This window comes from Manacus candei, unplaced genomic scaffold (genome assembly GCF_025592945.1).
Source record: "Manacus candei isolate 608988 ecotype Guabito, Panama unplaced genomic scaffold, ASM2559294v1 h1tg000050l, whole genome shotgun sequence".
Lineage (NCBI taxonomy): Eukaryota > Metazoa > Chordata > Aves > Passeriformes > Pipridae > Manacus > Manacus candei.
Window position 1 is genome coordinate 33,620,038 of NW_026138098.1, and position 27,356 is coordinate 33,647,393.

At 45.4% G+C, this 27,356-nt stretch overlaps 1 protein-coding gene across 10 annotated transcripts in view; it reads left to right on the forward strand.

Annotated features, from left to right (window-relative positions):
- TET1 (tet methylcytosine dioxygenase 1) overlaps positions 1-27,356 on the forward strand; it is a 96,203-nt gene that overhangs the window by 18,451 nt on the left and 50,396 nt on the right. For 6 of the 10 annotated variants that reach the window (XR_007906743.1, XR_007906744.1, XR_007906745.1 and 3 more), the window contains 2 exons: positions 15,129-17,172; positions 22,907-22,957. Coding sequence is in view for 5 of the 10 variants with exons in the window: in XM_051800236.1 (XP_051656196.1) it covers positions 15,253-17,172; positions 22,907-22,957 (1,971 nt within the window). In the remaining 5 variants the exon portion in view is untranslated. Of the gene's footprint in view, positions 1-6,768; positions 7,151-15,128; positions 17,173-17,933; positions 17,967-22,704; positions 22,808-22,906; positions 22,958-27,356 lie in introns of those variants that run through there. The other 4 variants (XM_051800238.1, XM_051800239.1, XM_051800241.1 and 1 more) reach the window with 4 other exon arrangements.

Here is a 27,356-nt window from a genome sequence, read left to right on the forward strand (position 1 = left end):
GAGCACAGTGCATAGGGCTTTCCAGGAGGCAATTAGGCTTGTCCTCAACTCTTGGAAAAAACAAAACCCAAATGCACCCCCTCCATGCTGGTGCCTGGTGAGAACACCCTAATGCCTGGTGACATCAGGTGAGAAAGTTAGTGCTGGCAGCTTTTCTCTCATTTTTTTTGCAGTTACTCACCTGTTTCTCATACACTTTTTTCCCCCGTATATCTTCACCTGGGTTTGAAGTGTTTCATATACCAACATCCCTTTTTTTTTAAAGTCCATCTTTCAACATGAAGAAAGCAGTCAAACAGATCTCAATGCTTACACAAGTCAAAGGAACCAATCTCCAAACAAATTGCTGGAACATTTTTTCTTCCTGCTTGTGTCCAATTGCCTTCAAAAGAAATTATTCACTTCTTCCTTTAATAAGTTACATTCCTTAAAATTAAGTTTGCTTCAGAATCAGGGAAACTTTATTTTGCTCTATTTGATCACTACATCTTTTATATATTTGGGAAGGGCCTGTTACAATAGGCTTTTTTCCCAATAATATAAAACTCACATTCCAAAGGTGGACAGACTTGTCCAGAAAATATGGAATAAGTCCTTTATAGAGGAAAACTCTCAAGCCTTTTCACATTCTGTAATATACCTGAGAAGTCTCTAATGGAACAGCAACTGTTCTGTGAGTCATTGAAGCAAGTTTTATAGTCACTGTTAATGCAGCTTTCTCCAGCCAATTTGTATTCTTTGGGGGTTACACTCAGGAAAAGCCTCCAACTGCCACAGCAACCAGCCTATGTTAACAGCTCCAGCTGTAGGAACCTAATTTACTGATTTCACACAGGAAAGTGTTGACTGCACTAACAGCTGAAAGTCATCTAGTTTCCAGAATTTCACCTCAGACTAAAAAAAAAATCAAAAATTACATAAATGGGCTGTTACTTCTTTGGGATAAAGGCAAGATATTTCAGGAAGATCCTTTGTCAGCCCTGGTAATTTAGAGAAGCATGCCCCATGAGTGCATACTGTTTAGGGAAACAGTAATAAACTTGCATTGCAAAGCTAAACAGAACATCTTGTATAGATATACTAACACACAAAGGAATTCAGCAGCCAGCTTTATGTGTATAGCTTTGTGGGGGTTTTTTAAATACTTGCTGGTATAAAGTGCTCTCAAGCTCTGTTTTCTTCTGTAACTTTTGTAATAGTTCATTTTCACCTTCAAATCTTACCATTCTCCCTGCTGACACTTCATCCTTTTACCTTGAAGTGTTTATGCCCTTAACAGAGTTTCTCTAGTTACTTCTCTTTTATGACCCATTCTTAGAAGCCATCAGCAATTGTAATGTTGCCCAGGTTACACTCATGTCTGACAGCACGTCATGCTTCCTCTGGCAGACTGACGATCAACAGAAGGCATTAAAATCAAGATGCTTAAGAACAGGGCTTCTAACTTGAAGGAAACAAATTAAGCAGGTTGGGGAAGCTCTATCAATATCAATTCTTCCTGATTTTTTTTGCTGTTAAATATGCTTGGGTTTGTAAACATGTTTTAAATATTTATCAATTGAAACAGATTCTCAATGCTGAAATTAGGTAAGTTACTCTCATAGCAGTGGTTGCTGAAAAGATTATTTCCAGTGCTCTTAAAATACTGATATACAGCAAGCTCTGTTTTGGGACAGTTGTTCAAATTACCCTCAGGTGTCATGCCTTTGGACTGCAGACATTGCAAAGGTTTGTTTCCACTTCAGACTTGCTTCTGTTCTTTACTGATTAGCGCTCTGAAGTAACAGCTACCTAGTTGTCTGCTCATTGGTCCCAAACCATATCCAAAACCAGCAGAAGTAGAGCTTTCCCCACATGAGACTCAAGAATCTGAGCTTTGTTTTTCCCTTCTTCCTCCACAAAGATTATGGCTTGCACATTGGGAGTACTCAAGCAAGTCTCAGTTCCTTGCCAGTGCAGTATCTTGAGCTCTCTTTGTCAGCAGAGACAGGAGTGCTACTTCCTGAGGTGAGCAAGGAGCCAAAGGTGAGCACTGCACAGGGAGCGTCCTCGCCGGCAGGGCACAGTCCTGCAGCAGGAGAGGCAGAGCTGGGTGCTGGGGACAGGCTCCAACCTCAGTCACAGCAAGGGCACAAAGCAGGTCTAGAGTCCATCAGGAGAGACAAGTGAGGAACAGCAGGAGCAAAGGCCCAAAACCAGCCTAAGGTTCATCTAGCAACCAGGTCCAGACAACAACCAAGGCCAGAGCCAGGACTTAAAACAAGGATACCTACAACAGAGCTTAGACAGAGAAGGAGGGTCTGGCCAGGCCTGAGCTTAAATGAAGTTACTGGGCTCACGGACTCCACCCTGGTCGTGGGGGCAGAGGACCCAGGTGAGGCTGGTCAGGGCCATTAACACTTGTTAGCACCCTCAGGACCTTGACAGTCCCTACCCAAAGCCTGTCTGTGAGGTCTTTAAGGAACCAGAAATATTCAACTCATCTGAGTCATTGAGTCTGCAGATACAGTGGTGCCAAATTTCTCTAGCTACGAAGGCCTCTTCCTTTCTTTCAGGTGCAGGGAAGAGGTGTGAACTACGTGACCTCTGGTGTCACATGGCTTACTGCAAAAGTGCTGTAGACCTGAAGCATCCAAAAATGTTGGGTTTGTACATGCACATCTGTCTTCCCAGATGCAGTGTTTACCAGCAAGGCACAACACAATCATTCTGCACTCCTGCTTTAGATTGCTCATGCACAGTCATGCATGAGCCAAGATGTCAGGGCCAAGATTTCCCGTAAAAATAGGTCCACTGCAGGTCAGGAACATCTAATAGGAAGTATTTAGAATGAATGCAGTGGGCCTTTATAATGGGTATCCAAAGATGAAATCATAGCCCCTTCTGGCCTTACTTCAAGTAAAATGGTGTTCACACTTAAACTCTCTTGTGTTCAACTGCTTACAAATGTTTACCTGTTCTCAGTGCCAATCAGGCAGGTAGATACTATCTATAGAACCAGAGCCAAGGAAGACTAAATGAGTAAGTCATTGTCAAAACCACAATTGGAATTCAAGAGTTTCTGCATTAAACTCATGTTGTTCAAGACTTTTCTCTTTCAGATACTGCCAACTAACAATGCTGTGGGTGATTTATCTGATCATCTGTATTACAAACCCAAAGGCATTAACAGTGGTTGGCCTGTGTTCAGCTGGGCTTGCAGGCACAGCACACAGGTTCCTGGGTCACAGCCTGAGAGCAGGCTGGTCACCATGTCACCCTGGAGTCCAAAATAACAAATGTGAGGGAGGCTTTGCAAGGTAGATGCTTTAATCCATGCTTTGTTATCGCACAAGGAGACAGCCCTAATGTCTCAGCATCAGGTTTCCACTATGAGGGAGGCAAAGCTAGTCCAGATAGGCCTGGTTAGATCAAATCTGTCCCTTAAAAAGCAGCTTAGCTGTCTTTGCATGTGATTCCCAGAGGTTTTGGTTTGTGGAGGGCTTAAATTCAGCAGCAGTCTAACCTTTCTTAGCTTGGATTGGTGTGCCTGTTGCAGAATCTGATCCAGATGACTCTGCAGGACCGATTTAGGGACAGCATACCTGAATAGTTCTGTTTCCAGGGTCAAGGCCCTGAGGGCACTAATAGGCCTTAATGGCCTGACCAGCTGCCCCTGGAGTCTCCACCCACAGCGGTGCCCACCGGAGCAGCCGCTCTGCTGGAGCTCAGCCTGGCTCAGCTGTGGGCTGTGTTTAGTGGGAGCCTGGGTTTGGCTCTGTTAAGTAATCAGGGACATGCTTTGTTATTCACTTGCATTGTATGTAAATTTGCTTATCTCCTGGGTCTCTAGACCTGCTTCTGACCTACAGATTGGGTTCTTAGTTCAGCCTCAGACCTGCCTCCTCTCTTGGAAGCTGTTTTATTACCTGGACTTGTGCTGGATGTGGATGCTGCCCCTGGGTCTGTCATGTTTACCTTTAGTGTGTACAGTGGGGCTGGGTGCTGCTGAGGGAGGTCCTTGTCCTGCTGGCTGTTTTGTGGGGCTCCCTGTCTCTCAGGGAGCAGCTGCCCCTCACAGCTCCCTGATCTTTACCACAGACTTGGGCATTGCCAGAATTGCCTGTAATGCAGAACTACTCACAGGTTTGTGCACTGTGTTACTTGGTACAGTGTTGTTCAGTTTTGTTCCTTCTGTAGGCAGGTACTAACGTGCATTTTATTCTGGATAAAAACACAGGAAGGGTAGCACTGTGTCAGACCAAAGGTCCACAAGCTTAAAACTTTACTCCTGAAAATAGGCAGTAGCATGTACATAGGGAAGGAGTAGCATACAAGGTTAGCATACAAGGCTATTTCCTCACTGCACTCTTTCAGCTTCAAGTAATGTGTAGCTAAAATAGTACTTCTGTATTAATTGGCTTTTGATTAAACTTTCTTCCATTGATTTTGCTTTAAAAAAGCCCAATCTCTAAAGACTTCTGCCTTTTCAATCTGCTGCAGTAGTGAGTTTCATGGTTTGGTAACATGCTGCACAAAGAAGTTGCTGTATTCTGTTCTGATATCTGAGGATATCAATTGCTTTGATATCATCTACTTTAGAGAAATGGTGAGAATCACTCACTGATGGCACTTCCCTGCTTTTGTTTTTACAGTATATTGGTTGGGATTTTACTGAGACTGATGCCCTTCCAGGGTGGAAATACTGGTGCTGATTCTGGCTTTGGCTACCCTTGCTACATTTTTCTATGTCTTTCAAGTTTGTCTTTGCACCTTTTAAGCAGACCAGAACTTGGTGTTATGCTTGAGATGTGAGCAGACAACAGATCTGGGCTAAATGACGAGGGTGTTGGGATGTTTCCTGTTCTGTTCTCCTCTTCTTTTGGTAATGGTTCTGAACACTCCACTTGAGCACACAGCCCAGCTTCCCTGGGTACCTGTCACAGTACCAGGATCTCCATTTTGCATGGTAGGAGCTATGTTAGAGGATGTGACTTTCATGTTGCCCTTCATGTGCCTCCGTTTACATTTAGTGAAAGGCTTTCATCCACTATTGTGTTGCCTAGACAGTCATTACTGTGAGATCTTTCTCTAAATGGTTATACTCAGCTTGTGTTAGTAGGCTGAGTATCTTCCTGGTGCCAGGAAAGATTGTCACCTGGTGCTACTCACTTCCCAGGACATTTCTTGATGTTGAAAAAGACCACAAGCATGTTATGTGAAAATAGACAGTTGTTAGTTCTCGTTTGTTTCCTTGCCTTTAGCACGTTTTTAATGGAGCTGTGATTGCACATGTTGGTGTTTGGGTGCTCCTATTAACCTGCTTACTCTAAACAAACCTTAGCTCTCACTGCTTGTTGCTTTCCCCCAAGTTCCTCATTTCTTGTTCTGTGTTTTGTTCAAGACCACAACTTCCAACTTATTACTCTCTTCCCGAGAAACACACTCAGCTTATGTGGGGTTTTATCATCCAGTACCTGTTCCTTCAACTTCTGCCTCATTCAGCACTTTCAGAGCAATAGCTCTTTTGTTTCTCAAATCACCTGTTATTTTATCTAGTAAAATAGCTTGTGTTACCTCATCTTTTAGCAGGGCAAGTCTTTGGGATGACAGTCTTGATGTCCAGCCCCATAGAAAAGCAGCCTTTTCAGATTGGAGGAGCGGAGGGTGTGGTTACACCCAGCAAAGAGAGCTGGAATCGTCTGCCACTGAGAGCTGATGAGGCAAGTGTTCAAAATTCAGGAGTCTGTGGTGTAGGTTTCACCTTGTTGCATCTGAAGTGTCTGAGCTTGACTGAGATTCCCAGACTATTCTCTCACTACAAGGACATACAGGAGAGGAGAGAAGTGATGGAGGTACAAATTAGTGAAGAGCTACCTCGCCCAAGGCCACTGAATGGCAGCAGTGACAAGGAGCTGTGCAGACCTGTGCCACTGCTTCTCCTTTAACACTTAAACCAGCCAAACAACTGGTATTAAAGCATCTCTAGGAATGGATGTGGACCATACTACTCCTTTTATGCAGCAGAAAAGCCTCTCTGCAGGCTCGAATTTGAATGGGTTGGTTCACACTTGAAGTGCTTTATATTGCAACAGCTACAGACTTAATAATAATGAAGCCATTCTAAAAAAGTACTGCCTGGGTATATTGTTTCACAGATCCCATTTCCAACATCTGTTTTTTAGTCTGTTAGATTTGGTGGCCTGTTTTCCACTCTGACAAAGGGCTGTAGTGATAAGGAGTGGTGGAAGAAGGCTGGGCTGACTCTTCCTCTTACTACAACATTTTACTTGCCTGATTCCTTCTGGGAAGGAGCCGCAAATATCATCAGTGGCTCTTAATGGATGAGGTGGGGGATGGGGAGAGAGCAAGGCTCATTATATTTTTCCTCCTTGCAGGAGGGAGAGAGTGGCTCGGCAGTTCTTCCTCCTCTGCCAGTATCTTCCCCATGGTTCAGCGTGTGCTTGCTCCGCGCGTGGGACGGCCGGGCCCTGATGGACGCCGGTGTTTGAGGGTCCTCCCGGATGGCACATGTAAGGACAAGAGGGTTTGGCCCCGGGCGAGCCCCTCGCCCGTCACGGCTCACCAGTCTTCTCTCTTCCCGCCTACAAAGAACAGGGATGATTTCAGAGTGCCACCTCTGTGGCTGATCGGGAGGTGTGCGGCGCCAAACCGCAACCTCCGCAAGTAACGGAATAATTCTCCTTTTCTCTCATTACCCTCATTTTATTTATTTCGTTGTTGGTGCTGTCAAATAACCCGCGGCGTTCTCAGCCCGGCACGCCCACGGCGGCTCTCGTGGGCAGCCCTGCGGGCACGGCGCAGTGCCCGGGGCCGTGCCGGGTCCCCCCGCGGCGCGGGGGCGTGGGTGGGGTGCGGGGGGCGGCGAATCCCGCTCCGGCCGCGGGGATCCAGGGCGCGTTTTGCCGCCTGCCGGGAGGGCTCGGTGCGGCGAGCGCCCCGCCGGGCCGCCCCCTCCCCGCTCCCTCCCGGAGGGTCCGGCCAGGGGCGCCGCCGCCGCCCAGAGCACGTTTCGCGGCCAGGGGCTCCTCTCCCGCCTGGGCTCGTCGCGCCATGGGAGCCGCCGGCCCGCGGGGGCCCGGGCCGTGACCCGAGCCATGCCAGCATCGCCCCTTCCTGTGAGCCGCGGGCTGGCCGCGCCGCAGCCCTGGTACGTGTGCGGGACGGGTCCCGGGGCTGCCGCGGGCGGGGGGGACGGCGGGGATCTCTACTTTCGGACCCCCCTCCTTTTTTTTTTTTTCTTTTTGTTTGTAATCCCTCTGTTTCTCCTCTCTTTCCCCCCTCCCGTAGCCGCCTGGCTCATTGCAAAGTTGAGCTGGGGTGGAGCGGCGAGGGGGAGGCAGAGGCAGCCCCGCGGCCGGGCTCGGAGCCCCGCGGGTCGGGCCGTTCCGAGACGGGCGGGCTGGGGGTTATTCAAATGCAAAACGCAGTTTGTTGGCCGAAAAAGCGAAAAAGTCCGGTCTCCCTGGCTGTGCTGGAGCGTGTTTGCGCTGCAGCAGCCAGAGCCTGCCTGGAAAAACCCGCCAGGCAAGAGAAGCTGCCTGCAGCCTGCGCGGAGGGCAGGGAACAATTAAAAGGGTCCCTGCCCGGCCGTAGGGCCCCCGGCCAGCCGGAAAAGCCCCGCAGCCCACCCCCACCATAACAGCGGCGAGCGAGGGCCGTGCAGCAGCATCCCCCTGTGGAGGTGCCGCTGGAGTGCGGGGCCGGGGAGCGTCCCCGGAGTGGCTCCCCGCCTTCGCCACGGTGGGCGCTGCGGGTCCCCGGTGCCGCTGCTGGGGTCGGTCCCATTGTCTGCAGCCCCGAGGAGGGCTCCCAGGGCTGAGGGGGCACGGCCAGCGGCGGGGCCGGGCCACGAGGAGCCGCTGCCTCGCACCCAGGAGGGCCCTGCCTGCCCCTTCCCTCCTTGGGGTCCGCCTGCCTGTACTAAAGGAACCAGAGCCCGGCGGGGCTGTAGCCCCCCGGGGTGCTCCTGGGCGCTGAGTGCCTGTCCAGCTGCTCTTGGAGCTGGGGGAGAAGAGGTGGTGGTGTTATGGCAACTGGAGGTTTGGTGCTGGCGGGGATGATCCCTGCCGTGCCCGTGATGGAGCCGGGGAGAAGGATGTGGGTCGCCGAAGAGGTAAGGAGGAGGCTGAGGCGGCTGCTGGGGCGCAGGGGCAGCTGACCTTCCAAAGGTCTGGCTGCTGGCGGCCGAGCAGTGCCTCGGGCTGCCTTTGCGGAGGGACCGGGCGCAGCAGCACTCAAAGGAGTCGCGCCAATCGTGTGCCCAGCCTGTCCTACACTCAGCCAGCCTATCCTGCTGCACCCCAACGATACTTAAAGAGCAACGTAGTCCGCATCACTTGTATCTCGGCCTATTTAGCAGCTGCCCAGGGTGGTGAGATGCTATTCCTTTAAGGAAAGGGGGATGTGCGATGGGCATCTGGAGCAAGGCACGAGCACACCGATATCGGTGCATACCCTGCAGTGAGGAGGGCAAACAGTCTGGCCAGGGGGGCTGCACCAGCGTGGGTCTGGCCAAAGAGCTCTTGTTCCAGAAACTATAATACAGTGATGTCAAAAGTGGGCAAAGATTGCAGTGTTAGATATTTAAACATGACCAAGCAGACTTCTAGAGTAAAGGTCTCTTTAAAATTTAAAGACAATAGAAAAACTTGTGAAAATAATAACTAAAAAGGCTGTATTATTATTTCCAAATAATAATAGTTCTACCCAGCTGTGTCAGTGCTTTTTAAGGTACTCTTGTGGAGAGGCAGAAGGTTATCCTGTGCCAGAATTGGGAAGACTTCATGTTTAGTCTTGGTCTGGGCCAAATGGGGCAAGTAGCCTGGTGGACCCTAACTGTAAAGGAGAAGAAAGCTGGTTTGTGCTTTTCAGAGGCAGTTTCTCCAGCAGCACAAGGAGGGGTGGTGGTTGCTCTTGGGATGAGACACAGTCCCTCTGGACAAGAGGGGTTTGTTGTGAGGAGACAAGAGCAGGCTGGGTTGCACAAAGCAGGTAGTCGGGGGAAGAATTCAAGGTGACATGGACCAATGAACTTTGATATTTATGGCTTCTGTAAGACCTAATTCTTCCCTGTGTAGTAATTCAAAATCCCCACTGATAGTTTTATTATGACTGGCATGGGACCCTGGCTGTTAAAGCTGGCCTAAGCACTTCCGTCCTGCTTTCTGTTTTCAGATACTTAGAATTTCAAAACACCTTTCAGGCTGAAATTTTCCAGGCTTAATCTTTGCCTGAAGGTTCTTCCTTCCACCTCCCCCTTCTTTTAACTGAGTTTGAGATAAGGTGATTCAGTTAGTGGTGTTGATTTTTTTTTTTTTTTTAAGAAAAGGCAACCCCCCTGAAGAATGGAGTCACAATATCAAAAAGAAATGCAGTGCTTTAAACAGCATAAATGTGGAATTAGAGAGGCATATGATTAGCCAGGGTATTCTGTTTGTTTTGCTTGCTTTTTTTGTATTCAAAAGTACCTGGAGTGTTCTGTTGGAAGGAGCTTTCCTTTGGTGAGGCTTTAGAACTGACTTTATATCTCTTTAGTGTTCCCTTTGGCTGCACTGCACAGAGGTTAAAGCAAGCCCGTGCTCCTGCCTGGCTGAAGGGAGGATACTTGCACATGTGGTGTGAGTCTTCACAATGGATTTTTGGTGCAAGTTGTTTGTCTGAGGCTTAATCTGGTTTTGTGGTTTAAGTGTGTGTGCTTCCGTGCCACACTTCTTTTTTTCTAAGTGTTCCAATAGAGCCTTCCCTAAACCAGGAGGGCTCTTTTTTTGTGGTATGTTTTGTCTGTGTGACTCACTGTGCAGGCTCCCAGGTGCATGAAGTCCTGACACCTCGGAATGCTAACCGGGCCCTCTCTTGCTGCATTCCCGGCGGGGAGGGGCCCTGCCTTGTCCTCGGGCACGGGGGTGCCTTCAGGGCCGGCGAGGACAAACGTGGTGCTTGGTCTGCTCAGCTTCATCCGGGGGTACTGATGTCAGCGAGGAAAGGACTGTGTGCCTTTGTCTGTGAGAGGCTGAGGTGGCATCCTGCAGTGCCTGTCCCACGTCTGTAGTTATGCTGTTGGAAAGTGTTGGTTTAAGTAAAGGTTTAATATGTCTGGTTGGCTTAAGAGTGGCACAGTCCTGTAAAGCAAAGCAGAAAATCTCTATGTAGTGAAATGGATGGGGAGGCCTCTGTAGAAGACTGTGTATGAAATAACTCATGGTACTGAGCTGGCAGATGAGAAGTTTCATTTTTATTTTTTAACCAAAAGCAAGTGGGTATTCAAGGATTAAAGAAGAGGGAAAGGGAAAATTAAAGCTAATTCTCTCCTCCTAACTCGTTTCCCTTTTCATATACAAAGTGTTGCACCAAGCAATGAGTAGGTGCAGGGAACAAGGCTAAGTGGAAAAGAAGGCTGACTTTGATGCAGCTGGGAAGAACATGCAGGTGATAGGACATGATCCTGAAAGACTGAAAAAAGCTTTTGCACCTAACATGAGGGTCAGATTTTTGTAATGACTCTCTTCTCTGATGTCTTTTGCTTCTTCCTCTAGAGCGTTTGCTGCCATAACATGAGGTGCTTTGCAGTTCTAAGTTGTAGATCTGAGCTTGTGGACAACTTCTAAGTCACATTGTGGCCCTTATTGCCTGTCACCTGTGTATTATGGCTTTCTTGAAAACTTCCAGGTCTTGTTTCCCCTAAGGTACAAGGGACTTTTAGAAAGATACCTAAACACTGAAATAAAATGTATGTAATGAGTGCATCTGACTGTTGTGAAACCAGGTGACTAGTGAAGCTAGTGACTGCTGTGTCATTTTTTCCCCCATACAGTCCTGTTTATTCAGGGATCACCTGCCATCTTTCATGATGCCATAAAAAAGCTCCCACCATTTTTTAGGAGGACACATCTTTTATCTCTTGTCCCCCCATCTTCCAACAAGAATCAAGTTACATAATAGAATCTTGATTGACACTGCCTCTAGAATGAAAACTTGCTTTATTGTTTTTTATTCCTTTGTGTAAAGGGAAAGATTTTGGTTTTACTTTGTTTGTGTTTGTTTTGTTTTTGTTTTTTTTTTCTGGAGGCATTCCAGCAGTATGAAGTTAAATTCCCTAATTATTTTGTAGACAAAATTCTCATTATAATTGTTTGGAATTGTGACCAAAACCAAGACTAAAAGATTTAGCCTTTGAGTAGCTTTTTAGCAGTATTTGTTGAGGATTATAGCAGTCAGTGGAATTGCTCCACATTTATTACTGTGAAGGAGCAAAACTCAAACAACTGGCCTTAAAACCAGCTTTCATTTCAGCTTTGCACATGAATTAGAAGAGCTAAGTGGGCTCAAGTAACAAACAGCTTTGGGATGCACTGGTGTTATCTGGGGCAGTTTCTGCAGGACCCCTGGACCTGTCACCCCTCCCAGAGGCACCTGTGTCCCCTCTCAGGGAGGGCATGGCAGGGCCACCTGCCTTGGCTTTCAGGAGAAAGCATCCAAGATGATAGAAAAATGCCAACCACGAGCTTCATGTTTTATAATCCTGTTAGGTCCACATAGATATTTTGGGAATATAATGATTTCCTTGCTGTGAAATATGACTGATGTGATACAGGCATTTGTTGTCCTTAAGAAGTGACATGAGACAATTTGTAACTGCTGCAGATACCAACAGAGTAATTGCCAGTGCTTTAAATGGAAGAGGGAAGATAGAATATTTTCAAGACAAAACTTGAATACCAAGCTTGTAACAACCTAATATTTTGTTCCTGCTTGTGGAAGAGTAAACAAAGAAATAGCAATGTAATTTACTTTTATTAGACAAGTTATTTAAAAGATGTTAGACTGCTTTTGTCTAGCTGTTAAGGTGGTTGTGGCAGACTAGTTTTCATCAAGACTGTGGGCTTTTTTAAAGGGAAGCAGAGATCTTTTGCTGACAGGCATTTCTCCCAAGAGCTTGCAGTCACCTTGCAGGTGAGGTGCTCAGAGTCCCAGACAAATATAGCTAAAGTCAAGTATTAATTGAAGGAAAAAGAAGAAAATACAACCCCTCCTCCCAAAATATTTTTAAATGAATATATAAATATAAATAAAGATATATGTTTATATATTTATATATATTTATAATATTATATAGATTATTATATCTATAAATAGATATAATATATTTATAATATAGAAATATAAATATAAATATTTTTTTAAAAAATCTTTTAGGGGTCTGTTCAGGTCTCTTCTGAAAAACCTGAAGTCACTCCAGTGACAAAATTAAAACAAAATGCATAAAACTGTTGCCATTGTGCCCCTATATCATCATCTGTGAGTAAGACAAAGCTTTTCACATCTTTTATAACACAGCCAGGCAATTTCCTACAAATATCAGCATTCTTTGCTTAGCAAGCAAAAGGGAAATCTTCAACTGCTCTGTTCATAGCCTCTAATTTTGGCCCTGAAAAGAAGCAATGCTTTGGTGTTGTTAGTTTTCTACACTCTTGCCAGACAGGTGTGTTTCTCTGTGTAAAAAGAAAAAAAACAAACCACTAAATCAAAACCAACCAAACAAAAAAGCCCAGGATGATCTTGCTTCTTCAGTCCTGAAGCAACCATTTTGCAACTTTCAAATCATGCACTCATGGAATGGTTTGGGTCAGAAGGGACCTTAAGGATTGATGTGTTCCAACCCCCTGCCATGGGCAGGGACACCTTCCACTAGCCCAGGTTGCTCCAAGCTTCATCCAGCCTGGCCTTGGACACTTCCAGGGATGGGACAGCCACAGCTTCTCTGGGCAACCTGTGCCAGGGCCTTACCACCTCCCAGGGTGGTATTCTTCCCAATATCCATCTAAACCTGCACTCCTTCAGCTTGAAGCCATTTCCCCTTGTCCTATCACTATCCAAATGCAGGTAAAGACATATTATCGTGTACTTGTAATAATTTTTTAAAATTACAAGATTGTTATAAATTAAGCTTCTGGTTGATAATTTTGATGGTCATGCTTCCTAAACTTCCACAACAGCAGCAATAACTGCTTATGTCGAGAAGCAATATGAGAAGGCATTATATGCATTCAGTATTCTCAAAAATCCAGTTGCTGTTTCCATTCCAGACCTCCTGCAGTCTCTGGTCATACTCCTTCTGTTCCAGGGCTGATAAAGAGAAAAGCCTTTATCTCTTCAGTCCCACTCCTGATTCACACATCCCCATGTTGCCTGGCCTTTGTTGTTGTTTCCTTGCTCCATGGGCTCGAGTTTCCTGGCCTGCCACTGTTGTGTAGCTCAGCCACTAATGGCCACAGATGCTGCTCTCCAGGCCATCTCCATGAGGAGACCACAAGAAACTGGGGGGAGGCTTTTGGCAGGCTGCCACCAGGGATTTCATAGAGCTGCTGATGTGATGCTGATGCCCTTTTTGCTTCATGGAGTGACCAGTACTGGCCATGTCCCCCTTCCCCCATGTGTCTCCACAGAACAGTAGGGAAGGAGAGTGCTCGGATTACCTGCAGTGCAGTGTTTGATTTACTGTTTCAGTATCTGACCCAACTTTTATAGAGTGCTTCTGTGGGAGCTGTTCAGGTCTCTTCTGTGACCTTTGCCCACAACTATAAACAACTGCATGTGTCTACTTGGTCTCTGCAGGTTGAATGTTTGGCTGTGATGGAGGAGGGCTGCTGTCCAGCTTGTTTATTGTGTGTTTGGTGGGCATTGTTTTCTGATCTGACCTTAGAAGTGTGTTTAGCCTTGTCTTGTACAGCAGTGCTGGCTCTGAAATGGTATTTGTGTGGAAAAAACCTGCTGTCTCAGTAATCATGTTCATCTGATATGTAGTAGGAAGATGTGACACAGAATCATCACATCACCTTTAGATAAGATACTTGGTTTATATATTGTAGTACAGAGGATCATTTGGCTTTGTACTGCTGAATAAACAAAAGCCAGGCCTCAAAATGCTTTAAATGAGCTATTTAAAGAGCTTTGGGAGTTCTGTTAGCCATGGTGGGTACTTGGCCAGTGGGCAGCTTGCTCAGGGCTGGGACAAGCAGGAACAAGCTTGATCAAGTGAGCTGGTGGCCCTGTGTGTTGGTTGTGCCAGCCCAGCCCATCCCCTCAGCAGGACAGTGAGCTTCTCTTGGTGCAGGGCTGTTTGGGCTGCACTAGCAGAGCTCTCCACACCTTCAGCACAGCTTGGACCAGGCTGTGGAGAAGTGCAGCCTCTGTAAGATCACCCTGTTGGCTTCAAGGTGGGGTTGAGGTCATGGGAAGGAGTGGTGATGTCAGAAGCCTGGTAGTGCCCTTCTCTTTTCTATTTCCTTTAGAAGCCAAGATTCCCTTTTTTTTTTTTTTTTTTAACTTCTATTTTAACTGAGAATTTTGGCCATCATCCCCATACTTCCTGTTCTTCCCTTTCTTTCCCTCATCCCATCAGTGAGGTGCAGGTGGCCTGTAGGTGGACATAAGGAATTCAAGGGAATGATGGCAAAGGGAAGGCACCCTCCTACCTGAGACTAGAGAGCCTCTGGCTCTACCTGCTCCACTTTTAGGCTGCCCTTGTCTACCCATTTGATCTATTCCAACAGCTAATAAAGCTTTAAAGCCTTCCACAGGTTCTTAAAAAGCACTTAAGGTGCTTAAAAATCTGTACTTATGAGAATTGCTTTACTTTAAAAACAACAACCCAACCTACCTTGAAGGAAATTACTTTGGAGGGCAAGGACTGTTGTATCTTCTGAGATGATTGAGTTGTATTTGGGGAACTGGGGACTTGTGCATTGCAGTTATGTTTGGGGGCAAAAGCTTGGGACAGATGTGTGGTGGATTTTTGAAGATAAATATATTGGTCATAACTATGGAGCAGACTCAAGGGAAGGGGTGGTTAATGAACTGTTAATGAAGTTGAGAACTTAGAACTGTCATAAAGCAGTAAATGTGATGCTGCCTGATCATTTGAGCTCCATTTATTTCTTTGTGTTAAAGGCCTTTGCAGTGTAGTAATATTTTCAGAGCTTTTGTGTTAATTGAACATAACATCCAATACTGATATTTCTGATTCTTCCTCTCTATTTTTGAATATTAAAAATGGTCAATGTAATATATATGCACCTCTTATTAAATACAATCATATTAATGCTGGTTTGTATCTTTTTCTGTTTTAGAGTTGGTGCTGTATCAGCACAGAGAGCAGCAATGGGAGTGTGCAGTTTTCTGTTGAAAAGGTCTCTCAAGAGCTCATGATTTTTTTTCCGTTTCTCCTCTTAACATTCCTACTGCTCCACAGACATGGCTCACCACGCAAGGCCTTCCAGATCAGTCAAAAAAGAAGAGCTGGGCAAAAGGAAAACTAACCAGGGCAAAAAGAAATCTAGCCAAGTGAGAAAGAAAACTACGAAGACTTCCACAAAAGCTGTTAGTTCTGGAAAAGGCAAAAAGCCAGCGCAAGAAAAAGATGTTAAGAAAAAACAGCAAGAAAAGAAACCAATCATGAGCTCTTCGGGGAGACTTCTCAGGAGCAGTGTAACGAGAACCTTGTCTGGAGCGTCTTGGGTGAGTTTGGAGAAAGCTGACAACATCCTCTTTCACAACCAGGATTCTTTCAACATCAATGGCTTCACAATGTCTCTCCGTAACCGACCCTTCTCCCCTAGATTGTCCCAAACTCCAGTAATTGCAAAACCCAAGAAATCTGCAGTACAAAAAAGGCTGGAAACAAAGGAAAACCATGAGCAAGGAGCCCTGGCAGGAGTAGAAGAGAAAAACGATGAAACAGGCAAAGTAGTTTTGAAACAAGATTTAACCCAAGATGAGTTGGCTGCTCTGCCAGTAGAAGGTTCTCCCTGTAGTGCAGGTGAAGGGCCTGCTCTCCCATGTGCCAGTCAGGACAAGGAGGTAGAAATACCTGGAACAAATGACTCTGTTCCAAACAGTTGGCTAACTGATGGTACAGAAGCATCAGGGGTGAAATCTAAGCATGAGGGTCTGCCCTGTGAGCAGATACCCAGTGATCTTGACATGGGTAGTTTGGCTGAAGCATTTGTTGAAGGTGCTGTGCTTGTGCTTCCATCTTTTCCTTCCAACTCCATAATCACCTCTGAATCCGAGGTGTGTGGGGAGACTCCCTTCGATGTGGTGCCCAGCAGTGAAGAACCTGACCCCGGCTCTGCTGTTACCTCAGACCTCAGCTCAGCAGGACTAGCACAAGAGTCAGTCACTCTTGCCACATCCCACATTGAAGCAGAGTTGGACCTGGTGCTACCTAGTGAAGAACAAGACCCACATTCTGCAGCTGTTGTTACCTCTGAGTTTCACTCACAAGATTTATTAGAAGATGCAAGGTCACTTGCAGAGTCTTGCTTGAAGGCAGCCTGGGATTTAGAATCTGAGAATAAAGACATTGGTTCAAATTCCAGCTCTGTAGCTGCCACTGAATCAAATTTGCTTTTACATTTTGAAGGTGCAAGCTCACTTGCAGAATCCCCCATGAGACTGGTTGTGGATTTTGTACCCATTCCCAAAGAATTTTACTCAAATTCAGATTTGAGCTGTACGAGAGAAAAGTCAGAGTTTGACACAAAAAACATATTTACAGTATGTGAATCAGTCTCCAACACCTCTTTAAACAATATTGAAGTGGAGGACATAGAACAGCTTGTTAAATGTATCGATGCAGAGACATTGATTTTGAATTCAGGTTATGTCCCCACTTTATCTTCAGATTTAGAAAAAAGTACATTCAGTAAAATATCTGGTGAAAGCTCTGGGCAGTTCTATGAAGGTTTTGTTTCAGAGTTGCCTTCGAGGCTGGAAATCTCTGCTCTTGCCTCAGAAAAAGCCATAAATGCAGATTTGCCAGCTGACTCAAGACTGCAGCATAATGATTATTCATCACAGCTGGGAAGTGTCGGAGTAAGCCTGAATCTGGTTCAGGACAACGTGAGCAACAGCACTGAAGCAGTTGAGGCCTCAGGGCCATCCTCTCTTAAAAATCCAGCTGGTGGTTGCCCTGTTCCATATTCATCTCTGCTCCCTATGCTGGAGAAGAAGAAGCGAAGGCGCTGTGGAGTCTGCGAGCCGTGCCTGCGGAAGACGAACTGCGAGGAGTGCAGCTGCTGCAGGAAGCGCAAAACCAGCCACCGGATATGCAAGAAGAGAAAATGTGAAGAACTGAAAAAGCCGCCGCCGCCGGTCACGCTGCCCTTCCAGGTGAGCCGGGGGGAGTGGCAAATCGAGTCACTCTTTGGAGGCTTGAGGTTCATCTTCAAATTCTGCCCTGGGAAGTGCTGTCCCCACTGCACAGCTCTAGAGGGTTCAGGGTTACTGTCGGAGCCAACAGGTTGTACAGTAACTTCCCCTTGTCATGTGGAGAGGTGGAGGTTAGGGCGAGCTGGAGTTATTCTTGTTCCTGCTTTGTAAATCCATAGAATCAGAGGTAAGTATGGCTTTAGCTCTGTGTTCTGGATACTGGTACGTTGGCCAAAGAATGAATTAATTGGAGTACATGAAAAGATGAGAGATTTGAGCACAAAGTGTGGGGAGGTGGGAGATTGAGGGTAGTCCTAGGAGACTGAATTACTAGGGAGAGTGGTGGTATTTCAAAACACTTCAGCTAAAAAGCAAAGGAAGGCAGGCTGTTTGCTCTTTGCTTCAGTTAAAATAATTTGCTTGTAATGACAGATTTGATGGAAATAAATTTATAAACTTCAGGACAAAACTGTAGCTGCATTTTCCCCTTTCGCATCTTTCTGCCTTTCTAATTGTCTGTTCTTCTGTTTCTCTCATTTCACTTCTCCTGCCTCTCTCCCTTTGTCTTTTACCACATGCCCCATACATATTTTCTTTTTCTGTATTTCTTACTCATTTTTCTGATCCATCAGCCTTTTATAACCCAGGTCATTACTTTTGGAACAAAGAGGAGGGGAAAAGACAGTCTGTATGCCCTTGTGATAACAGCACTGACCTTCTGAGGGATTTCAGTTCAAGATCAGGCTTTAAATCAGGTAAGTAGGGAGTTGAACATAGATTTCCCACATCCCAGCTGAATTCCCTGAGCTCTGAGCTGCAGTGTTGGCCTCTGCACTGCCAGGTCCTGCTGGAAGTGTTCTGCTTCATGTGGTCCAATGCTACCTGAACCTCAGAGCGGGAGAGCTGTCTTGGGAGTTAAATCACTGGGACATTTGCCTTGGGATGTGGGAAACTGAGGTTCAAGTCTCTGCACCAGTGTGTACTGTGAGTGGAGCAGTTCACACTGGAGAGAATGCACCTGCCAAACCTTTCTCAGTAGCAATTCCATTAAAATGGTGTGTTCTTGCAGCAGGTGGGAATTCCCGTCAGCTGTGAGATCCAGGAGAGCTCCTGGTTTCACTGCTCTGGCCTGTGCTTACCAGGGTTGGCTGTTCTGGTTGTAAGGTAGGCAAGCAAAATGAAGAGTCCTACAGCTGTGAAGGGATATGGTACATTCCCCTTTGTGGGGGAAGTATATTTTAAGATATAATGTTTAGGGAAGTAGGCTTAAACAGCTTGGCTCAGAATTCATTCAAAGACTCTGTCTCAACTACTTCTAAATGCTCTTAAAAAAAAGGGGGTGGGGAGGGACAGCTGTGTGACTTTACATATTTAAACAACAAAGGTGGTAGAGACTTAGCCAGACTTTTTACAGCAAAAGAGTAGTGACATTGTCCTTTTGTATATTTAGTCAGTAGGATGGAAGAAGCTCATAGGAGAGAATTGGTGGAGTTGAGGTAGGAAGTGTTCTAAAAGCCATGTTTTAAAAAGGGGGTTGGCAGGGTTGTTGAAAGGAAGCACTCCAGTTTTTCTGTCAACCTTTGTTTTCCAGGCTAAACATACTTCTTTTCTCGTTGCTCAGGCTGACCCTCTCCTTGCAGATTAGCTTTCCTCCTTCACCTTTGTCCTCTCTGGGCACTCCTTTTGCTTTCTTTATGAGAGATTCCTTGTTTTTATTCTTTCCTTTGGCAGCTTTTATTTTGATGTGCTTTTATTTTATTGGACTGGTCCCATTCTGTACAGTGCATTCAGAGCTGCACCAGAGGCCTCCTTCATTTCTCGTTAAATCTTGCATGAAGTTTCAGGGAACTGCATGGAGGAAATTAAGTATTCCTGACATTTAAGAACATGTCAGATATTTTCTTATAAAACTGTATTTGAATGAAACCTGGTGCCTTTTCAGATATTCCTAGAAAGGAGCTTTGCCTCATTTCTGAACTCTAGAAACTGTGCTCTGAGGAAATGAGAGGAAAGTATTTCTACGATGTTACGTGAGCTCTTTAAAGATGTTGAGATCCAGGAGAAGGTGTTGGGGGATGGGAACACTCTGGCACTCTGTTCAGCAGCTGTCCTTTAGATAAGATTGCAGGGAATCCCATTGTGTTTTCCCAAACTGGTAGCAGTGGGACTTGTGTGACAGTGATGAAGGCAGCTGGGGAAAACCCAAAACTGTGGGTCTCTGTCCATGGTATAGAAAGTGAACATAAATAATTAAGAGAAATGGGTTTGGCTTCAGTGTGTTCCTTGCTCAGGAGAGTCATGCATCTTTCTCATGTTGGTGGAATGTGAGCATTTTTTGGAGGTGATTCACTGGGAGGAGAGTGTAGGGGATGGACATGCTCTGCGTGAGCATAGCTTAAATGTTGGTGTTTTGCCTTAAAGGGAATTATCTCTTCTCATTCTAACTAAAAAAATGCAGAAGTCCCAGTGAAGTCAGTGAGAGCTCTGCATTAAATGGTTGTATAGCCAGTGGAGGTTTTCCTTGAGAACTTACATGGATTTACACTTCTAGGGAGTAAGGCCTGGCTGGTAGAAGTTGTGCCTGTAAACTGAAGGGCATATTCCAACCCCCCTGCCCATGTGTGCACAGGCATTCCACCCTCAGAGAGTATCAGTTGTGTTTGGAGCTCCTGTTAAGTGACTGTTATTTCCATTAATTCACACATAATCCAGATGAAGATTTGAAAACTATATTGGACCTGAAAAATATCACTTAAGAATAACATCCCCATAAACCTTCAGTGATATTTTACCTTCCTGAATGTAATGGGTTTTGCAGGGATGTGACATCATGAAAGTTTGCATCAAGTATTGTGGGCTCCAGCTCCCAGCCCCTGTGTGTGGCATTACTGTTCCATGTAATGCCCTTCTTCCTGAGGGGTTTGCACTGGGGCTGTTTGGGGAGGAGTTGGTAAAGAAAAAATCCTGAAATATAGGAGGGAAAACATTTTTTTTTTTTTTTTTTGCTTATTGAAATGTTTTGAAAGAGCAGCCTAGTAAATGTAAGCAGGGGGGAGCTTTAGTTTATGTGAGGTAATTGTTGGATTTAGTGGGACCTGTAGTCAACAAAGTGACAAAAAAGCATCAGGCCACTGAGTGTAAGTTTGCTGGGTTGCCCAAGGTGTCTCAAGACATCTTCTTTAATAGCTGTAATCTGAGTAACATGGGATATTAAATAACAATAAGGGCCTGCCTGCTTGTGGGTTTTTAACATGCTGCCGAAACCCAGACATATTTAAAAAGGATGCTGCAATTCAAGTTGGTTGGGAACTTTCCAGTCAGCCATTCCTTGAATGGAAAATGCTGATTTAACAGGAAGCTTTCACTATCTGTCTCGATGCAACTGTCTTCGGGGAAAGCTTCCCAAGGTTCCAAATGAAATTCCTGCTTAAAACTTAAAAAGGGGATGAGAATTATTAGAACAGCTTGGTGGTAAGGGCTTTTTGCCTGATGCAGACTGGGGGCTTGAACTTTGGTCTCCCACATTCCATCTGTCTGCTCTTGAATTTTTTAAAGGTTTTGCTCTGCTTTGGAACACAGCTAAGTGTTGAAATCCAAAAAAAAAAAAAAAAAAAAAAAAGAAAACAAAAAAAAGCCCCCAAACAAGCAACAAACAAAAAGCAAAATGGAATTCTCGTTTTTCAGCCAGGCCTAGCTATAATCAAGAAACTTAGACTTCGTGGTATTTATTTTACAATAGACTCTAGAAATATGGAAGCCACTTGAATTTTAAAATGAGTGCATAGAAACACTCCTGGAGTGTGGCTCTTGAGTTGAAGGGGGGAGCACCCAGCTGGGCGAGTTTGAGGTGTGTGATGAGCAGAGCTGCACAGGGGCAGGGCAGGGAGCTGCAGTAGAGCAGTTTACTCTTGTTTTACACACACACTCTGGGGGTGGAAAATAATTGACTTGTGCTGCTTTACCATTCTGTGATCCTGGGCATGGACTCTAATGCAGCGTAAATTACAGTGAGATGGATTAGTTTGGGCTCTAGTTATTTTCAGAGGCTGTATTTAACAAGTTCCCTCTTCACTGCTCCTTACTTTCTGTGCTAGTCTTTAAAGCTTTTATGGGGAAATGTTTATTTGAAGAGGTTTCTTTCTTTTCTTGGTGTGAGGATGCATCCTAACAGGAGAGGAAAGTACTTGAGTAACAAGGAAACCTGAAATCACTCTCTAGTGCACACACTAAAGTGGGGACTAAGTCAGAATACTGGGTCTTAGGTTTCTAAGAAAACAATTCTTTTTCTGGACTGTAAAGCAACTTGAATAGCCAAAACTGCAAAGAAGAATCAGATCACTGAGTGTTCTTTTTTTATTATGCATAAGGACCCTTGCAGACTTGGGGAAAAAATTACAAATCAGTACTTTTATTTTACCTGATCCTAAATCCTATTTAATGCATCACTCTGGTGCAACAAATGAGGAGCTTAGATATGAGGTAGCATCAGACAACAGAAGTGGGCAGCAGCTTTTTCTGAACTGATCCTCTGCAGAAGGAGCTGTGTGTCCCTGCCTGGGCATTTGCACCAGTGACCGGCCAGGGAGTGCATTGCAGTTTGGCAGCAGAGGCAGAAAACGGGTTCAGATTGCAGTCTGGAGCTGATGAAAAGATGTTCTTATTGGGTTGGTTTGTTTGTTTTCTTTTGTTTAGTGTACAGCTGCACGGCCAGCGTTCTGGTGTAGATGTCAGCTGCAGATGGTTTCAGTGAATGCCAGGGGGCTGCAGCGTTAGATGCGCTGTGATTTGTTTGTTGTCCCCAGTTAGCGAACGTCTGTGATCCAGGAGGGCTCGGAGTGACCCCTCCGCCCTCCCTCCCTCCGTGTTAACGTGGAGCTGTGGGAAAAGAAGGGCCCTTGCCGTTTCTCTGGTGGGCATTCCCGCCGCGATGCCTCTGCAGCAGCTCGTCTCTGTCGGAGCCGTGTCTCTCCTCGGGGCCGTGCGGGCGGCCCCGGGGCTCCCGCTGCCGGACCGGCATTGCCGCGGTTCCCGGGGCTCGGGGCAGCAGGCCGGGGGGTTCCTTGGCTGCGGGCTGGCCCAGGTGAGCGCCGGCTCCTCCCGCCCGCGGGACGCTCCGTGCGGGAGCGCTGCCGGCGGAGCCGCGGCCCGGGCGCCGCGGGCCGTGCACGGCGCCGTGCGCGCGCGCGCACGGAGCCACGCGTGCGGGTGCCCGGGGGCCGTGTCCTCGCCTGACCCCGAGCCCGGCCGCGCTGCCCGGGACGGGTGGCCCCGCACCGCCCGGGCCGTGCGCGGGATGGGGAGGGGGGAGCGGCCCCGGCTCCGCCTCCGCGGGGCGCGGCGGGTCCGCGCCGGCTCTTGCGGGAGCCCCTTTGTTCGCGCGCGCGGCCGCGGGGGGGCGCTGCGGGGCGCGCGCTCCCGCGGGGGCCGCACGAGGCGCGCGGCCGCGGCTGCGGCAGGAAGCAAAGATGGCGGGGCCGGGCCGGCGCCGTGAGGGGCAGCGCGGGGCGCCCGCGATGTGAGGGCGCCGCGGGGGCGGCGGACGGGCCGCCGGGAGCCGCCGCCGGCCCGCGCGGGGGCCGCGTGTAAAGCACTCCGGGTACTGCGGAAATACCGCTGTTCCTTAATAAAACAGTCGGAGGTGTCTTGCCTGCCTTTGTGACCACAACTTATGTTCTGCAATTTGATGTTTTTTTAGGTTCTAACAGAAAACAAAAGGCCTCAGAGGAGGAAGCAAAGAGTTTTAAAGGTAACCGATGATTGCTTTGATATTTATCCCCTCCCGTTTTGAGCAGCATTTTCGTGTCATACAGCCCAGGAAGCCCAAGGGTTAAAGGCTGGGTAGCGGCGCTTTCCAGCTATTCAGCAGATTAGCTAATTTTAAAAGCACAGAACATGTCCTTTCGCTCCTCTCTCTCTCTCCAGCATGTTGTAGACATATTTGAACCTTTCTGCACAAGTCTGCCTACCAAAAGTTTGCTTTCCATCGCAACAAAGGTTCCCTTTAATTTTCTGTTTCTAGTTTCATAATTCCAAAGGTAACAGGCAAATGTTTTTAGCATACAGGTTTTATGGCATCTGAAATTTTATGTGAGAAGTCAAGGTTATAATGCAAACCAAGTTAACAAAAGTGGAATTTTTATGCTTACTTTACTGTAGCTTTGATTTCCTTTCTTCCATTAAACTTTAGAACACCTCAGCTGAAACTGAAAATTCTGTGTACTTAAAACAGCCTCCGGTTTCACATGGTAACATGTTCCTTCCACACTCTTTTAAGATGGTTATCCTTCATGATAACAAAAGACTGGTGTTTCAAATGGAAATGTCTTAGTTTTTATAACAAAACACAGACTTGCTACACTCATGGCTAATTTTTTTTAAAAAGAAGTAACAGGTAGCACATCAATACTGCATCTTTCAGTTAATCTTTAGAATATTTTGAATAGAAATAATTGTTAATTGTGTTTTTGCAAATAACATGCTGGAGGATGGGTGGTGCAAGTAAGATGGATGGTATGTGTAAGATGAAGGTAAGGAAAATGAGAAAAAATATATGTTAAAGTTTGCATTAGTCTCTTTTACCAGCTGAATGTAATATAGTTTAGTGTTGTCTTAGTACACTAAAATTTCCAAAGTTACTGGACATAGTGAATTTGATAAATGCTGAATGGTCTGCAGTGTAATTTTACTTGAAAACGTTCCAATATCTTACTAGTTTTGTTGTCACTTTTCCGCGTGACAGAAACTTTGGTAAGACAAACCAAAGTTAAGATGAAGTGAGGAGCAAATAACCTTATTTGACTTGCATGTATGCCCAACCTCAAGGGCGTCTGTCTCTTCATGTGGGAATAGTAGTGCAAACCACCTACCTGTATGCTGATAGTAACTGTGGTTGTACAACACTAGCAAGTGCTTTCTGTTCTTGCATTAAGTACATTAATCCATTAAAATGTGAGCATTTTCATTATGTTGTGGGTATGCTTTTAATTACTGCCTCTCTTGTCAGATAGTACGTAGGTGTAGCTCAAACTTGGAGCATTTGCTCCTTCTGTTTTGTGCAAGGATAGCAGGATGCAAAAGGAGGGTTGTTTGTAAACGAGCTGTTCAGTTTGTAGCGTGTTGGTGTGACAGGTGTGCTGTCAAAGGGTGCAGAACATGTTTGTTTTGGTCACAGCCACACAGGTGTGTTGGGTGTCTCTCTGCAGTTGGGGTTCATAGCTGGGTCTTGAGGTTTTCCTCTGGACTCGATCTTGCCACTGTTTGGGATTTGCTGGCCCGGCAGGTTGCTATGTAATATGATACTGCCATTCCTCTCCTTTCCAGAAAGCCTTCTGAAGAGTTTTTTCCCCTCTTGCTCTTGAGTGGAAAGGCTTGGCTGGTTCTGGGTGTGTGCATAGTATCCATGTCAGCCATTGGACTTGGCTTTATTTCTGGTTTGACTTTTCCTTTGCTGAACTGATTCTGCAGTATGTCCTCTTTGGTTTAGGTGCTGTTCTTTGTGTTTGCCAGTATTTGTCTTTGTTTGGTGATGCTGAAGAGTATTTCCTAAGAGTTTGTTCACTTGCATCCACTGAACGGGGCCCGGTACCTCTCAAGGCGTCTCGCTGGATTGGGGTTGGTGGGGTTGCCCTTTGTTTTTGGAGTGGAGGAGGGAGTTTGGGCATCTTAAGTTACATTACAGCTCTGACAGCTGCAGTGAACTTGAAGAAAAGCTGCATAACTTGCAGAATTCTTTACTGGGGCGTTTTTAAAAATGTGACATTTTGGTCTGTGACTCTAACCTGGCTTCTGTCCTTGGTGGGACTGCCATGCGAAGGGCTGTTGTCTTACCTGTTGAATTATAACTTAAGTGTTTGAGTTAATGATTGTAGTGATTGAGGGCATCTGACCAGTGATGCTTTCAAAATTTCAACACAATATCCTTTTTTTTCTTTGTATTTTCTTCAAGTAGTGTTCTTAACTTTCTTAAAGGAGGAGTTTGTAGTATTTTCTTCCAGTAATGCATGTAGTTAGTATTTTTTCTAATCTTCTTAAGTTTTGATAGAGACATATTTATTTACTTGGAGGGCTCATGTTCTTTCTAATTGTGCTGCTTAGGACCAGCATATCCACAAATTCTGTACAGGCTCAAAATAAGCAATGGTTTCCTGTTGAAAATGGGTTGAACACATAAAGAAGACTAAAAGTGATACATACTATTATGCTGTATCTTTTGTTTACTATTTACACTTGTGTTTTAATGCTCTTTTCTGGTTATTGGAGGAATCACTTAGGAAATTCTTCCATGCCATAAATACTGCATTAATTCTCCATGTTTATTTTGAAAGAACGTGTGAAATATTCATCACTTCTAGCAAGCAAGTGCTCATTAAAGAAAGTCTTTGTGAGCTCATAGTAATGGATATGAAGGAAGGAATATACTTAGTTTTCCTTGGGGTTTATATTGTGTTTTTTCAGATGCTTATTTAATTTTATTCCTAGTAATGGAAAATCTATATGGAAGGGATTCATACCTAAAAATTCATTTGCCTGCATTTCCAAAGGGTTCTTGTACCCCCTGCTTCACTTACCATCTTTCTTTTTGCCCCTTCCTGGTGTCCTGGCTCAGTTTGGGCAGGGCAGGGCACCTCCCCTTAGCGGTGAGGAAGTGCTTGCAGTCACTTGCAAGTTCATCAAGCAGAGCTCAGAAGGCTGGGACAGGTGCCTTTGGCATCACCTTGTCAGGGAATCTACACTGAGCACGAGTGGCACCCGTGAGGAAACCTCCCCCAGATCAGGAGGCAGGGAAATACAGCCCGGGGTCTTTCCACAGCAGTCTGTGCAGCCAAGGCTGCCTTTGGGATGGCTGTGGGTGTTTGCTGCCCTGATGGAGATCTAAAAAAGAAAAAGTAAGAAGAAAAAAAGGGAGGAAAACAGAAGGGAAGAGACTGTGGGAGAGATCCAGAATTATATATGCAGTGCTAAGTGAGTTTTGTGACTGCAGGCACAGTCTTTGTTCTCTGCCTGCCTCTGTTTATGCATAAACACTGCAGTGGTGACTGAGGGGCCAGGAGAGTGCAATGATGCTCAGGCTCCATAAAATTCCTGCACTTCAAGATGAGCCAAAAGGCAGAGATGACTCAGTATCTAGAACTTTTGGATTGTTTATAAACATCATATTAAGATCAGTAAAAGTTAAACTTCCATCAAAGCTGCAAATAGCTGCTTGAGCACCCTCTTAATTTTTCTCCTCCACGCATAAAAAGCATAGTTTTGCCTGTAAAAAACCAACTTTAAAATAAAGCTGACTTGGCAGACCTGCTGTTGCCCTTTTTATGATGCACTTTAAGTTTTGGTGCTTAAAGAAACTAAAATTACACCTTTTTTTGTCAAGGTCATATATGTGTTAACAAGGTTTAGGAGAGTAACTGCTAGAGTTCATGATAGTGCTTTGAGTGAGCAAGAATTGAACTGATTTTGAACATTTATTCTAAATTATAGTGTATGTTTTTAGTGCAGAATATTTGCCAAAATATTTAGCTGGAAGAAATTAAAGTTTATTACTTTTTTCCCCTTTAAACTGAGATGAGTAAGTCAATGAATGGAATTGCACTGCTGTGGAATTTTAGAGGGGAAGAAGACAGAATGGTGCAATACACATTTAAACGGATGTTGACCATATTTGTTATGGTTTTTTAGAAGAGATATTATCATCTTGGAGCACGTTCCTTCAGTAAATACCAATTAAAATTGCTTTGATTACTGGTTGGAAGTGTCTGCCTATTTCGTACATGTCTTTCTGCTCCCACTTTTTGAATAAGGAGAGCTTACTTTTGGCATTGGAGGGTCCTGCAAAAATTAGTAAATTTTATTTTTAACAGTAAGATAAATAACTTTGCTGTTACCTAGCTTTTTTTTAAACTAAGTTATAATTTTTTGAAAGAAATGTTCTTATCTTGACCTTTTTCAAGCTGGGTCTGTGCCTGTCTAAATGGGATTCAATTTTTTTGCTCATGTGAACGTGTGGAGCACTTGCATGCTGTTTGTACAGTTCTGCTGGAGCTACTCATATGTCTGTAGATGTGTTTTGAATAGAGTTCTAACAAAAAGCCTTTGTGAGTGGTCTGTAAATTATTAATCTTACTCTAGTAATTTTCTATCCTTAATTT